This window comes from Dipteris shenzhenensis, chromosome 8 (assembly GCF_047967505.1).
Source record: "Dipteris shenzhenensis isolate YYH24624 ecotype China chromosome 8, Dip_SZ_1.0, whole genome shotgun sequence".
NCBI classification, from domain to species: domain Eukaryota; kingdom Viridiplantae; phylum Streptophyta; class Polypodiopsida; order Gleicheniales; family Dipteridaceae; genus Dipteris; species Dipteris shenzhenensis.
In genome coordinates this window covers 35,417,430-35,432,405 of record NC_141603.1, presented here as the reverse complement: position 1 = coordinate 35,432,405, position 14,976 = coordinate 35,417,430, and the positions used below count along the sequence as shown (strand labels likewise).

General features: G+C 42.7%; 1 protein-coding gene across 6 annotated transcripts in view; it reads right to left on the bottom strand.

Moving 5' to 3' along the window:
- The window catches only part of AAS (Pyridoxal phosphate (PLP)-dependent transferases superfamily protein), a 93,673-nt gene that overhangs the window by 58,362 nt on the left and 20,335 nt on the right, over positions 1-14,976 (bottom strand). For 5 of the 6 annotated variants that reach the window (XM_087378627.1, XM_087378626.1, XM_087378628.1 and 2 more), the window contains exons 3-4: positions 7,422-7,494; positions 7,005-7,235 (exon numbers count right to left, since the gene is read on the bottom strand). In XM_087378627.1, coding sequence (XP_087234753.1) covers positions 7,005-7,235; positions 7,422-7,494 — 304 coding nt within the window. The remainder of the gene's footprint in view (positions 1-7,004; positions 7,236-7,421; positions 7,495-14,976) is intronic. The other variant, XM_087378631.1, reaches the window with a different exon arrangement.

Below are 14,976 nucleotides of genomic sequence, written 5' to 3'. Positions count from 1 at the left end.
TGTCTGACACTATGGATCTAGGCAATCCATGCAGACGAAATATATGTCTAATGAACAAATCCGCCACTTGCGGGGCACTAACAGACTCTCTAGTCGAAATGAAGTGAGCCATCTTGATTAGACGATTAACCACAAGGATAGAATTATACCCTCCTTGTGTTACAGGCAGCCCTACAATAAAATCCATGGAAATGCTCTCCCACTTACTTAGTGGTATTTCCAAGGGCTGTAAAAGTCCGGGTGGCTTCACCCGCTCGGCCTTACTTACCTGACACGAGAAACACCGTGTCACATATTCATGAATATGCTTTTTCATCCTTGGCCAAAAGAAATCTCGCTTCACGAGATCATAGGTCTTCTCGACACCTGGATGTCCCGCACACGGGCTATCATGGCACTGTCGAATGACTCTCTGCCTGAGATCATTCTGACTAGGTACTACAACCTTGCCATTTCTAACTAGCATACCATCTCTTATGGTATATCTTGCATAAGTTTGGCCTTTTCTGGATGCCAGGTCATCCTTTTCCCTTTCCCCGGGTTTTAACATATGAGCCTTAGGCCATAAGCTCTGGACAAACTCGTCCACTTTTTGAGTTTCTCTTATCTCGGTCATTAGAGCACTCTCTAATACCGTGAAACTCAGGTTGTGCATAATGCGAGACAACGCATCAGCCACCTTATTGTCTTTTCCTCTTCGGTACCGAATCATTAGATTAAACTCCTGCATGAGCTCTGCCCACCTAGCTTGGCGGCCCCTCAAGTCAGGCTGTTTACAAAAATGTTTCAGAGTATCATGATCCACATCCACATAAAACTCTGAACCATACAAATAATGCCTCCATGTTTTCAAAGCATGGATAACTGCATACAACTCCAATTCATGAGTTGGCCAATTCCTTTGAGAGGGAGAAAGCTTCTTGCTTTCAAAGGCTACTGGCCTTCCCTCTTGAAGGAGGACGACTCCTACCGCAATGCCACTTGCATCGGTTTCTAGGAACAACGGTTTCTGGGGATCAACTATTTTTAACACCGGTCCTAAGACCACAGCTTGTTTTATGGTGTTAAAACTTTCCTGTTGATTCTGTCCCCAAATAAAAGGTACTTTATCTGAGGTCAAATCAGTCAATGGCGATACTATTCCGGAATATCCTTTGATATGCCTTCTATAAAACTGAACAAATCCCAAGAATGATCGCAATGCGGTCAGACTCTGAGGGATTGGCCAAGTTAGTATCGCAACCACTTTCTTCGGATCCATTTCTACCCCCTGTGGAGTAATTATGAACCCTAAATATTCAAGCCTAACCATACACAATATAGTTTTCTTTTTATTCACGTAAAGACTGGCTTTCCTCAAAGTACTGAACACTATCCTTAAGTGTTCACGATGCTCAATAACACTTTTACTGAATATCAGGATATCGTCAATAAAATGTACTACGAACTTTCCGATATACGGACGTAGTAAATCGTTCATAAGCATGACGAAGGTCGCTGGAGCATTGGTAAGTCCGAAGGGCATTACCAAAAACTCATAATGACCAAACCTGCTTCTGAAAGCGGTTTTATGCACATCCTCGACTCTAATCTGGATCTGATGGTAGCCGCACTTAAGATCTATCTTGCTGAAAATCACGGCTCCATGTAATGCATCTAGCAAATCATCAATCCGAGCCATCGGATACCTGTGCTTAACAGTGATATTATTCAATGCTCTGTAATCTATACAGAGGCGAAACGTATCATCCTTTTTCCTCTTTAATATCACTGGCGAAGCAAAAGGTAAGAAACTTGGTTGAATCTGCCCCAACTTGAGGTATTCTTCCAGTTGCCTACGCACCTCCGCTTCTTCAGCAAAACTCATTCTATAGGGAGGTCTATTTACAGGTTCTGCCCCCGGGATCAGTTCAATCTTATGTTGAACTTTCCGCTCTGGAGGTAACCCATAAGGTAGTTCATCCCTAAAACACTCAGAGAACTCCTCTGTTATAAGATTAGCCAGCTTGGCCATCTCACCACTTTGTGTAACATCAGTGCTAGCCGAAGACTCATCCACCGGCTCTATCGATGCTGTGCAAAGGAATAAAAACTCTACTTGAGCCTTTCTGATTTCCATCACGGAAACCAACGGTCCCTGAGGTATATCTTTTTCACCTCGCAAGACATAAAGCACATCATTCATCTTGAATTGATATACGTGCTTTTTCTAATCAATGGCTGGATTCTTCCTAGAATGCCACGCCATACCCAGGGCTATATCTGCATGAGCAAACTTGGTCATTTCAAAATCAAGCTTCTCAGCATAGTCCTGAATCCGAAGCTCCAACTGGGTAACCCTTTGGTCCCATACTTCAGTTGAACTTCCATCGGCCATCCTGACTGTATACGCATAGTCAGATGGACTTGTCTTTCATTTCAGCCTCTTCACGAGCTTGGAGTTAATCACATTGTGAGTTGACGCCGAGTCAAACAACACAATGGCATCATGACCGGCCACTTGCCCTTTCATTTTAATTAACTCCGTATCATTGAAGGCTGTATACCCCGTTGCTGCGGGCTTAGATAGGATGTTATCAGGTGCACTCGTCACTAACTTAGCAACAGATACACATAACAAACAAGGTACTAACCTCTGAGAAGGTCCCGCCAGTTGCATCTGCATATGTTCTGCACTGGGACTCTCCTACATTTCTACGTCGCATTCAAATATTATCATATTAGCCGTGCAACGGTCTTTATTCAGTGGACAATCCTTCCACTGATGTCGCTGAAGGCAGCCGAAGCACAATCCTTCTTTTCTAGCTTTCTCTTTTTGTTCAGGGGTCAACGAGGACTTTGACCAAGCTCGGGCTACCATTGGAGTTATTTTCCTTTTCACCCCAACGGTGGTACTTGTTTTTACTGGTCCCTCAACCGGCTTCACCTGCTTGGTTTGGCCACTTGGCTGCGAGACACTTGTCTTTGAAACCCATTTCCTCTGAAATCCCCCTTTTCTCGGGTGCTCATACTGAGTCCCTGCCTGCACAAATCCACCAGATCTGCCTCTGGCATCCTCATAGTTCAGGACTACTGCTATAGATTCATCTAGTGTAGTCACATATTTAGCCCGAACTTCCATTTTGATCTTGTCGTTCAGTCCATAGATATAGTCCTTTAACTGAACCGACATAGGGAGAGGGTCTGTTATTTTCATGACACATTCACTGAATTTGTCAGTGTACTCTGCCACTGACAAGCTCCTCTGACGAAGATTTCTATAAGCATCCCAAGCTCGGGACTCTTCATCAGGTGGAAGAAAGTGTTTCTTGAATTCAGCTCTAAACCCTTCCCAGGTGGTTGGAGCAACTTGATCCTTCTGTTGCTTTATCCACCATCTGTCCGCTACCTCAATAAACAGGTGTGTGGCCTCGCGGATTTTCTTTAGATCGGATCTAATCTCACAAATGGCGAAGGCTTCTTCCCACTTGTGTAACCAAACCTCGATCACATCAGAGCTGCGATCGGTCATCCGACCAGCGTACTTTACTTCTCCGGTCTATAATTAGCGATATTAGGCACTTTGACCCTTGCGCGCTCTAAGGAATGTATACTGGGCTCTGACTCTGCTGGAGCTTTGCCCTTATCAATCCTAGACGGTCTAGCCGACAAGGCTTGCACCATCTCCCTGATCTCATTTTGACCAGCATTCACTTGAAGCTGTTGGTTCATAATCTGCTGTAAAGCATCTTCTAATATCGAAATCCTACCAATCAAAGTAGGTGCTGCATGATGTGACATCTGTTGTGTGGATTGAATCCTAGATTCTTCAGGATTCATCCTGGAATCTTGTCCCTCGGTATCCATTTTTTCTTGAAAGAAAAAATAAAATGTATATATCTCTTTTTTTCTTTTCTTTTTTTTTTCCCAAAAATATATACTCTCTCCCCTTTCTTTTTTTTTCTTTTTTTTTTTCGAAAATATATACTCTCTCCCTTTTCTGTTTTTTTCTCTTTTTTTTTCTCAACACGCCAAACTCCAAAGTGATATATATACAACTTTTCGAATTTCTCTCTGCGGTACGCAATAACAGAGTGGAAATCCAAAAACTAGAAACTCAAACGAAAGGAAAAAGATGCTCCCTGGGCTTTCTTCTTCTCAAAAACTCGTCCAAGTCCAAGTATCAGGAACTGATTCTGAACAGTCGATCTGCAGCGAATTTAATGCACCGAATGCAACTTCAAGACTCAAAATTTTCGCCCCTCGCTCTGATTTCTCCTCAAAGGCTGCCTTTGGTACGTGCGCAGTCGTTTAATCTCTATGCACTGCCGACTTGCCCCTGCGCTGCATCCCCTGCGCTCAAGCCCCAATTGCATTTCAGCGCATTATGGGACCTGCTAGCCTTTCGCGTTGACAATCCGGGATGCCATCGATGCTTTCCTCTTCGTCAACGCCTCGCGGGCTTCCGTCGATATATTTGACACTCACGTCGCTACCAAGGGTTCCTCGTCACGGACAACCAACAATCCTAATTCGTCGTAGATCGTGCACGTCGCTCATCACGTATCCCTTGATCCTCCACCTGCTGTCCGTCACAAATCGACGGGTTCTACCTTACCTTCGCTCTGATACCAAAATGTAAAACCCTTCTATCTCTACGTGAATCTCTTTTCCTGTCTCTAATTACGAAGCTCTATTTCAAGCGTGGATACAAGTCACGAGCGATGGCATACGATTATTCCACCCAGCCAAATTCTCAAGGATAGTTGATTCATCATATTACGTATATTGTCTTCGTTATTTTCCATCATACTTATCCATGAGACCCTCAATTCCCTAGATAGTTCTCCTTGCCAAATGTCAGCATTTTGGCCTCTCCACTTGGTGCACCTTTTTACCCCTCTCTTGGGGCACATTAAAACCCACTTGCCCCTTGGCATTATTGCACATTTAGGTGCACCTAGGCCTTAGCACTCAGAACTATCTAGTCAATGCCATTCCGCCCTCACCTAGGACCTTGGCAGTTACTTCTCTTGACCATTTTAATTACGCACATTAACTATTACAAAAGTTGGTCATCTAAGAGAAAATGCCCACCGATCTATCCGAGGCCATGCTATCTCGGCTAGAGCATAACAACTCTTGTCATCTTTTCTTTCTTACTTTATAGAATGCTACATACACTTTCTCCGTGGAATACATGGGTCTTACTCAAAAGTAAACAAAGAAAAGTTTCTTCCAAAATGGTACTATTATTGAACACTCACTGATTCTAAAGTCATCAAAGGTGACTATGACTCTTGTCATCTTTTCTTTCTTACTTTATAGAATGCTACATACACTTTCTCCGTGGAATACATGGGTCTTACTCAAAAGTAAACAAAGAAAAGTTTCTTCCAAAATGGTACTATTATTGAAAGAATGCAAATTCAAGCAGTTCCTTTATCCTGCTCGCCCCATCAAGATTGTCCTCTTAACCATTAGATATGTATGTTTTGTCATAGAAGGATTGTCTCTAAGCAATTAGGCACTAAGTAAACATGAGCATGTCCAAGAATCATCAACTCCACACTTGGAGTAAAGAAGCTAAGTAAAAATAGGAACATACTCAAAGCATATCAGTAGTGGCGAGCACACTACTTAAAAAGAATATCTCCAAACTATAGTTTGTTTATAACAATGCCGGGCCGCGACAAAAGAAGATAAATTGACCCCCTTGAGGGGATATGATCTTCCATTTCTTAACAGTGCACCTGCTTTCATTCACTAGTGCTCATATATACATGTGCTCAGAGGCTACAGGCAAGGATATTTTGTCTACTGGAATATCAAGTGACTTTAAGGAGAGGAGACATACTATGCAAAAGCGATTAAGGGCTAATAAATTGCTCAGTACCAATAGGGGTTGAGAAGGAAAGGCTGCAAGCAGCAAAGGATTTTTTTGAATATCCATGCCAAGGATCGTGTCAAGAAAGTTCAAGGTTAGAGCTAAAACTATGTGGATCGACCTAAAGAACAATAGTGTTTGATCAAGGTAAGTCAAAGTCTATTAATTGAAATATTTGTAACCTTAAAGATTCTCACATTGTCCAAGCTATGTACAACGTACTGTTGTCCATCCCACATATTGGAGATTAGTTGAAATAGTTGTGATGCCGATAAGGAAGTCCTTTTTCATTTGAAATATTTGTAACCTCAAAGACTCATACATGATCCACAACGTATTGTTGTCCATCCCGTGAGACCTGAGACTAGGTGTGGTTGCTTAAATTTTGCTCTTCCAATTCATGAATAGAAAAATAGGTCAGTTGTATGTAATGGCAAAAGAGGCCACATGATCAAGTATAGTCCCACATGAGCCCGAAGTGACTAACCAGCCAAATCTAACTTTTAAGTGTTTGGCCAAAGGGAAGGATAAGCTCATGTATGCAACTTTTGTAATAGCATTAGTTTTCTGATATCTGAATAAAGATTCAATATAAATCTTCTCAACTCCAAGTGTTCTGGTCTAACTCACAGTGACATAAGTTGCAGATTTAACTTTCTGACACATTTACTCCATCATGCATAGCAGGGACTAGCACCAATTACATCCCTATCAAGTTCATCAGCAAATGGCGGATGCAGCACCTTGTCCAACACATGCTTTCATGCAAGCATAAGACACTCGCACCCACATGCACCTTAGTATAAGATGTTCTTTTGATATACAACCCAGTTGAGAAGACAAAAGACCTCTGCACAAACTTATTAAGCACAAATTGGCTGTCTTGGTTTTTACCCTCATGCAAGCTTTCCAAGAGCATTTGACGTTTATTTTGTAGTTGAATCCTAGCAGCTCTGATGCGACACATGGGCATTGCCCTTTAAATTCCCTGTACACGACCCTTCTTACTCCCTTTGCTTGAACAATCTTAACTAGCAATATTGTCAGAGATGGGAGCAATTTACGTTATCTTTTGCAACATGTGACAGGAGCAAAGATTTGATGACACCATGACAAGTTGCCTTTTAAAACCACATACCAGAGGAAAGAAATGAGTCAGGAAGGCTTAGGAGCTTTCCAAGCCAATCTAGTACTATCATCTCAAGTTCTGTTGCAGCTGGCGATGTGATCCAACTAAATCCAACAATATTCAATCCACCACTAAGCATCTCCCCAAGAAGGCCGGCAGTACTGCTATTTGAAGGGAAATATCCAAAAAACTTTGGGCTCTGCCAATGAGTTACACCTGGTATGATTTTGCTTTGAACATCTGTTGGTTTGAATACAAAAAAGCAAGCAAATGGCTTAGGCCTCATAAACGTCCATCTTCCTATCCCAGCAATCAACTACAACAATATTTCACAGGACATTAGATGGATTGGCATTTTTATTGTCATGCCAGTTAATAGTAAAACGTGCAATCAACATGATTGAAAAGACTTAAAGAGTGACATACCCAAAAGAACCTCTTCCAATGTTTCAGGGTACTCGGGGGCATTTTCTGGCAGCAATGATTGCAAATATCCTGGCTGGTAGGAATATGAAAATGAAACATAAACATGAACATATCAGCAACCTTAAAACAAAGAAATCCCCTACCTCTAAATTAAAAAGGTAATGCGAGGAAGACGTATAGAATTAGTTTTCCAAAGTTATGCAAATAATTATAATATGACACTCACATTCAAATACTGATTGTCAACATATATTGGCCTTAACCATTCTCTCCTCTCCATAGTGTCACCTTTCATTTCCAACATTTAGCTCCACTTTTATGCACGATCATCAACCCTTATGTGCTGTAGAATGTAATGGAACAAGATTCCTGAAATATCTGACTTTGCCAAAAGGCACAATATTTGTAACCTCACACCAAAATTACAACTCTTCCCAATTGTGATTGTAACTGCTATCGCCTAATACATCTATATAGTCAATGTAGGCTAATGCTACCTCTTTGGCTAACATCAAAATTGCAGTCGCAACTAACTGCTCTTCTCTGTAGATGTCAACAATCCACACTAGGGTTATGTGGACTCAAAGGGGCTGCTAGCAAGCATAAAGAATGCACCATTGTGCCTTGAAACACCAGAGTCGGTTTTCAGGTTGATAAGCAAGGGGCTTCGGCTCTATTGGTTAAAAAGACAATGGCTGACATTTGCCTCATTCGCATGTTACTACTATGTCTTTGATCACTCCATAGATCACATATATGGTACCCATCTCACAGCTCTCTTAGAGCACATAGACAAGCAGCCAGATATATATGCCAAAGCTCTCCTCCTCACCAACTCTCTGCATGTTGAAGAACACCACTCTTTTCCCCTACACAACCAAAAACACAAGAAAGCCACCCAAAGGGTCTATACTCAGGTATGATGACAAGTGCAAAGCGCTTACGCAGCATTGGCACTCCAAGACCAAACAAAGACACTCTGTTCAAGAACAGATTGGAAAAGACTATTGACATAAATTGCGACAAAAGAAGTTTCTTATCCACCATGAATAAGAGCTCTGTTAAACATCCTATTAGTAGCATCTCGAAAGAATTTTGGATGAAGCTCTGGGGAAAAAGACCAAAAAGGTAGATCACCATGTCCAATCCAATACCCTAGTCTTTGGAAGCTTATGCGCACGCACTTCATGACGTTCTTGACCAATACATGCTGGTCTTAGAGGCCATAGTGGCAGAACAGAAAAGCTGAAGATCAAGAGGGCCTGCAAGCAAAACTCCTAACCCAAGAATGGGGAATAGATTGGAGTTACTAGCCAAGCTATTCAGCAAAGCATCCTACAAAGGTTTTCTGACCTCCTAGACTACAGACACTATCATATCCAAACACAAGGCAGGGAGCTACCGGACTATCATTGCTGGTCGCGTAATGGCCAAGATCTATGGATCAGCTCTTGTAATACACATCAGGAAGCATGGTGAGAGCACAGGCATACGAGCAACGAGGTAGGCAAGATTTAGACAAGATCGATTCACACTAGATCACAGCTTCACTCTAAGAGCCTCTCATTGCACAGGCCCACGTTGGAAATAAAGAGTACATTGCTGCTTTTACAACTCCGAGCCTTGGATATTACACATGACGCTATATGGGCAGTCGCAGCTTTGTATGATAGAGTTACAAGCGGAGTGCGCACCACACAGGGAATGAAAAAGTAGGTAAGCAGCACGCTAGGTTGAAGCACGTATGCCCTCTGTCCCCCACAAACTTTGACCTTTACATTAATGAGTATGGTCTCTTTTGTGGACACACTAAGATGTCAAATATTGATTCCGCACAATCTATTCGGGCACAGTCTGTCATACCTATCCTACTATATTGTGATGATGTCATGTTGGTCTCAGACAGAGCACAGGAACTCTTGATGCACTTGACAATCTGAAGGCCTTTTGTAAGGTCAAGACATGAAGGATCTCAGTAAAAACCAAGGTTATAATCTTAATACTAATTATGCCCATCTTCAACTTGAAGCTTTCACACTTGCAAAGGAATGAATTGGGATAGTCAAATCCTATGTACACTTGGGATGCCTTTCACAAGTCCCAACTTTAGCATAAAACTCGCAACACAAGCACACTTGAACAAAGGGCATGTTTCATTGTTGACATTGGAGAGACAGTGCTTCCAAGCACACTTCAGTACGTGAACACAAAATCATTCTTCTTTGATTCTCTAATTTAACCAATGGCTCTATATGCACATGCTTTTTGGGCAATTTAACTCAAGGATGATGAGTGGTGTTTTGAGAGACCACAAGTCATGATGCTATCTCACATGATCCGAGGGAAGAGATGCACTCCACACTACATCAATCTTAGCAAAGTTTGTTGCAATACCCCTTAACACAAATGCCTCATTCTAAATCATTACCTAACTAGACCAGGTTACAGGTTTGGCTTGATAAATGTAAGGCCCACATAGACCACCATAGAGATCTCTCTCATGATCTACGCTGCTTGCAAAGTGAGGAGCACCCACAAGCAGTGCTCATACATGTGAGTGCTAGATGGTTCAATCGCAAGGCATATCTATCAATACTTACCACCATGTCAATACTCACTAGATGTCCCTTTCTTGGGTTGAGACAATAGAAGACTCATCAGATCATCTGAAACAACAAATGGCAGATATACATCCATAAGACACAAGTATCCCTCCACAGCCACAAGCAACCAAAATGGCCTTCTATAGGGAGCATTTTCTCCACCCAAGCAAGGATGGCTTCAGCTAGGCACTAGGGTGCCTACAAATTCATCTTTCCCATGCAAGTCGATTCACCATCGGCCAGCTCAGGATCTCATCCCACAAATTGTCGATTGAAGCAGGACCTGAGAATTGCAGTCATACAACATCATAGAGCTATGAAGCTATGCACTCTTTGTGACACATAGGTGGTGGAGGTGGAGAAGCATGCCTATTGATACTATGAGATCGATGGGAGACTTCATGTCTTTTCACCCATGGATACACAAATGCAGGAGAGTCATTGCTTATCTAGACCAGAGATACACTGCTCTTTTCATACATGAAGCTACTCGTCTCAAGTCCAGACTCATGAGACCCACTATGGGATCCAACCTAGAGAGCAAGCAATCACGGATCTTTTATTCACAAGAAAAGAAGTGGTTGAGAGATGTCATGACTGTGACTCTGAATTCCAAACAAACCAAGTCAATAGGAGAGTAGACACAGGCCCCACAAGCACCTGCCGATCTCAACGTCATGTTGCCTCACGACACCCACGAGTACACTGCACAAAGAGGAATTGAGGACACCAACAAAAGATCCAGAGATACCAAGACTCTTGATGGACCTTAATCAGGCCCAAGCAGAGCTGAGGTTACCTATGACTGACACATTATACAGCACATGGCATGCCACAATAAGTACTCCCGACGCAAGTTTCATTTGTAATTTCATGGAGATGTGCTAGACACCTCTAGTTTCATAGGGTAGTTTGGTCTCACGCATACATTAATAAATCTCTCTCTCTCTCTCTCTCTCTCTCTCTCTCTCGATCGATCGATCGATTGAGTATATCAAGATTGAAGAGGAGTCCCTTGAATCTGCCCACAGGGACAAGAAATGCTGTGCAAAAACAGAAAATCTCCGTGAATCCCAGGTTAAGAATGGACTACAAGAAGGCTCATATTTATGAAAGGGAAATAGAGGAGGCAATGACACAAGGTCAGGTACCTTCTACATGTCATGAAATGAACACATACATGATAAATATGCTGCTGTCAACAACCCAAAAGTGCTTCACTAAAAGTAAGGGGAGAAGTGTGGGAATGCCATGTAATCAGTGGTTCAACCATGATTGTAAGAAAGCCCATAGATCCTAGAGAACAGCAAGTACAGCAGAGAAGGAGGACAAAGCACGAACATATATACATGTGGTAAGGAATAAAAAAAGAATATTTCTAAAGGGTAAGCAGCTTGAAAGGTTTGAAGAGCTGAAACAGAATCCCAAAAGCTTTTCAGAAATTGCATGGCAACAAACATCAAGAGAGGAAAGCAGGATGGGAAGACATGATAAAGTTTGTCAAAAGCCTTTACGAAAGAGACGGGGAAGAGAAAGCCAACCACAAATACACTATCAAGGCAACAAACGGGATCATAACTGAGGAAGACATGGGTAAAGGCTTGGAGAAGCCAGCTAATCAGAAGGCTCCGGACACACAAGGGCTGGTAGCAGAATGATAACATGGGGAGGGGAGCAGACGAAGAAAATGCTTACCAGGCTTATGAATCTTGCTCTAGAAGAAGGCTTCCCCTTGGAATGGGAGCTCAGTAAGATTGTACAGATCCACAAGGGAGGAGATAGCAAGATGGCAAAGAAAAGAAGCTCTCGGAAATATTGGAAAAGCTTCAAGTTACTTTTAAACTTAGAGAGGCAACATATTGACTCTATGAGAGGGTCCTAGCAGAGTCAAGACAGCCATTGGTGGATGGATCATGCTCCCAGAGGAAAGCTGTCATAAACAGTGACATAGGGGTTAAGCAAGGCTGCCCCCTCTCACCAACTCTTTTTGGCCTCTTTATTGATGAATTGGAAGAGTGGATGACAAGACACAGCAAGGAGGGTGTTCAGATTGCAGGATATGCTCTGATAATTCTTATCTATGCAGATGATGTGGTATTCTTCGCGAAGAGCAAGGAGAATTTGCAAGCACATATGGATGCACTAGGGGAATTTTGCAAACACTCAGGGATGCAGGTCAATATAGATAAGACAAAAGTAATGGTGATTGGGGCACAAAATAAACAGATTAATGTCACCTTTGAAGGAGAGCCCTTGGAAACAGTCAACACATATAAATATCTAGGACTAGAGTTCATGAACAACTACAAATGGAATGCTTGTGTGGACAGAGGATTCTAGGAGGCTTGAAAGCTTTATATAGCTTCCAAAATAACTCTCTAAGGCTTACTGGGAAAGAATAGAAACTTTACATAAGCGTGTCCTAATAGGAGAGTTAGGAGTTAAGGCAAAGACAGCCCACCCCATCCTATTGGCTGACAAGTACGATACCTCTAGAGGGGGAAGCATTATGTCAATTCATGTGGCTTACCTCAACAAAGTTGAGAAGATGGTCGCCAGTAGGATACCACACAAGGCGATGGAAGCTACACAAACCACGGGATGGAATGGAATCATGGGGTATAACAGCTGCTGATATACCAGAAGATGCATGTGAAATTAGGGAGATTGTGACACAGAAAATGCTACAAAAACCTACAGAATCTCAGGTCTGTTCGGGCTCTTAGTGAGCCTACAAATGTTTGTAGGTGATCTCGGCCCTTTGTAGGTAAATCACGTTTCAGTCTGTTCGAGATGTTTGATTAGCTCAGTTTTTTTATTGGGTTGAGGATACTTTTGTTTGAATCAAACGGTTGTCTGATGTTCCTCCCCTACTTGGGTTTCAGGAGAAATGTTAGGAAATCCTCTCTAGGGGGGGATTGCATTGTTGGGAAAATGTTGTAAAGGTTTCCCTAAGGGTTGTAGGATCATCGCTTGATTAGCCAGTATAACAAGGTTGGAGCTCGCCTATGCATTCGACAACCACGTGGCAACTCAGTGAGCTGTTGGAACCTGCTGCGACGTGGTTGAAAATCGCGGTCTCTATATCTGCAGCCTAGATCCTTACTTTTCAGGCCGCGAGCTACTCTGTGTGTGTGTGTTAAAAGTATAGATGAGAGTTGACCCTCAAGTAGGATATGCTGTGTAGAAGCAAGTTAGCCTTGCTGCCGTGTCTATAGCTGAGTCGTCTATGTCACCTTTTGTATGAGCAAAAAGCCTGGTCGGGATGAGCTCTTTTCTCTTGAATAACAGAGTGAGAATTGTGTCTATTGCATCTTGATAATCTAGTGTAAGAGCTCGTCATTTTATGTGAGACTGTTACCATTTTATGTGCTGCATATTAAACATAATTGCATGCATGTTCAATTCCAACAAAGCTGAGAACAAGGCTGGCTTCACAGCCATTGTACAGTTTGGCTTCGTTAGTTACTTGCAGATCTTTATGTCCGCCTCCCTCTACCATGATCTACACTGACAGCCATAGTGTTTTGGCCGTTGCGGGTAATCCTCTTTCATGCGTGTACCAAGCACATTGAGGTGCACTATTATTATGTTTGAGAGCACCTGTCAACTAGAGATAAACAGTTGTCCTATGTTCCCACGGAAAACCTAGCAAATCTCTTCACGAAGCCTCTACCGCGACCCAAGTTTGAGGCTTTTCAACATGCCTTACGCTTGGCACCATGTAATACATGATGTTGATCTCCCTGTATCATAGGTTGCTATATCCATCTTGGATGAATATGTGAAACCATGGTATGGTTTGCAATATACCCGAGATGTATCCAGGATGCTTCAGCCATACCATGGAGGGGGGTTTGTTAGCACTTACCCTAATATGGCCTTGTAGGCCAATTAGGATTCAGCCAATCCTCAGGTTGACTTCACTGGTCAACTATTTGGTTGACTTTGGAGCCTAGATCGGCCACCACATGTATTTCTGCACATCCATTTTGCAAGGGCTTCATTTTCCTCAGCTCTTGTTGCTCCATCACAATCCACTCTTAGTTCCATTGCTCCCCATACCCAAAAATAAAAAACTCATGCTTAACCTTCTGTGCTAGTTTAAGCACGAACAGGAAAATGAGCTTGAGAGAGCATGGAAAGCTTTGAGATAGTTGAAGTATGGGCAAAAACTCATTAGTCCAATATATAGCTAATTCTGGAGAAGCAGCCAAAAGGCATTGACAAGATACAAAAAATAAGGGGTTTTGCCCAGTATAGCTGTTTATGCTTGGGCACGGCACTGATGATGACATAAGTGTTGCTTTGCTTGCTAAGTATGTCTTCCTTTTGGTTTTCAAAATTTTGTTACCTCTTTTTTCTTCTCTTTCATTTTCTCTTTTATTTTTTGTGTAGATTTTTGGACTTTAGAACAACAAAATTCCTAAATTTGTACAATTGGATATATTCTAGCCTTACAAAGGGGTGGGAGAGTGTGTGTGTGTGTGTGTGTGGTGTGTGTGTGTGTGTGTGTGTGTGTGTGTGTGTGAGAGAGAGATGGTGTAGAAGGTGTATGTGTGAGAGTGGTAGCGATGGAGATCTCCTTCTCTGCACAACCAGCCTCGTCTTCCTCCCTGATTCCGTCCGTACAGTCCTGCCATGACCCTACTGCCTGCTCCGTCTTCCGTACAGTTGCCGTCAGCTGTACGGATTTCCGTACCACCTTCGCTCAGCCTGCCTTCCGTACCGCCGCCCGTACAATCTCCCGTAAAGCCTCCCATACTTTCCCCGTTCGCTGTGGACCTTCCCGTACATTCCTTCGTCCCTGCTGTACGACCTTCAGTACATGCTCTACGGTCGACCGTACAGCCTGTACAGTCCCCTGCGCAGCATCCTCCCTCTTTTGTTTTCTCCGCTTCAGCACCTCCCTTTGCCTCTGCTCCTACTCGTGTGTTTCTTCGCCGAAAGCA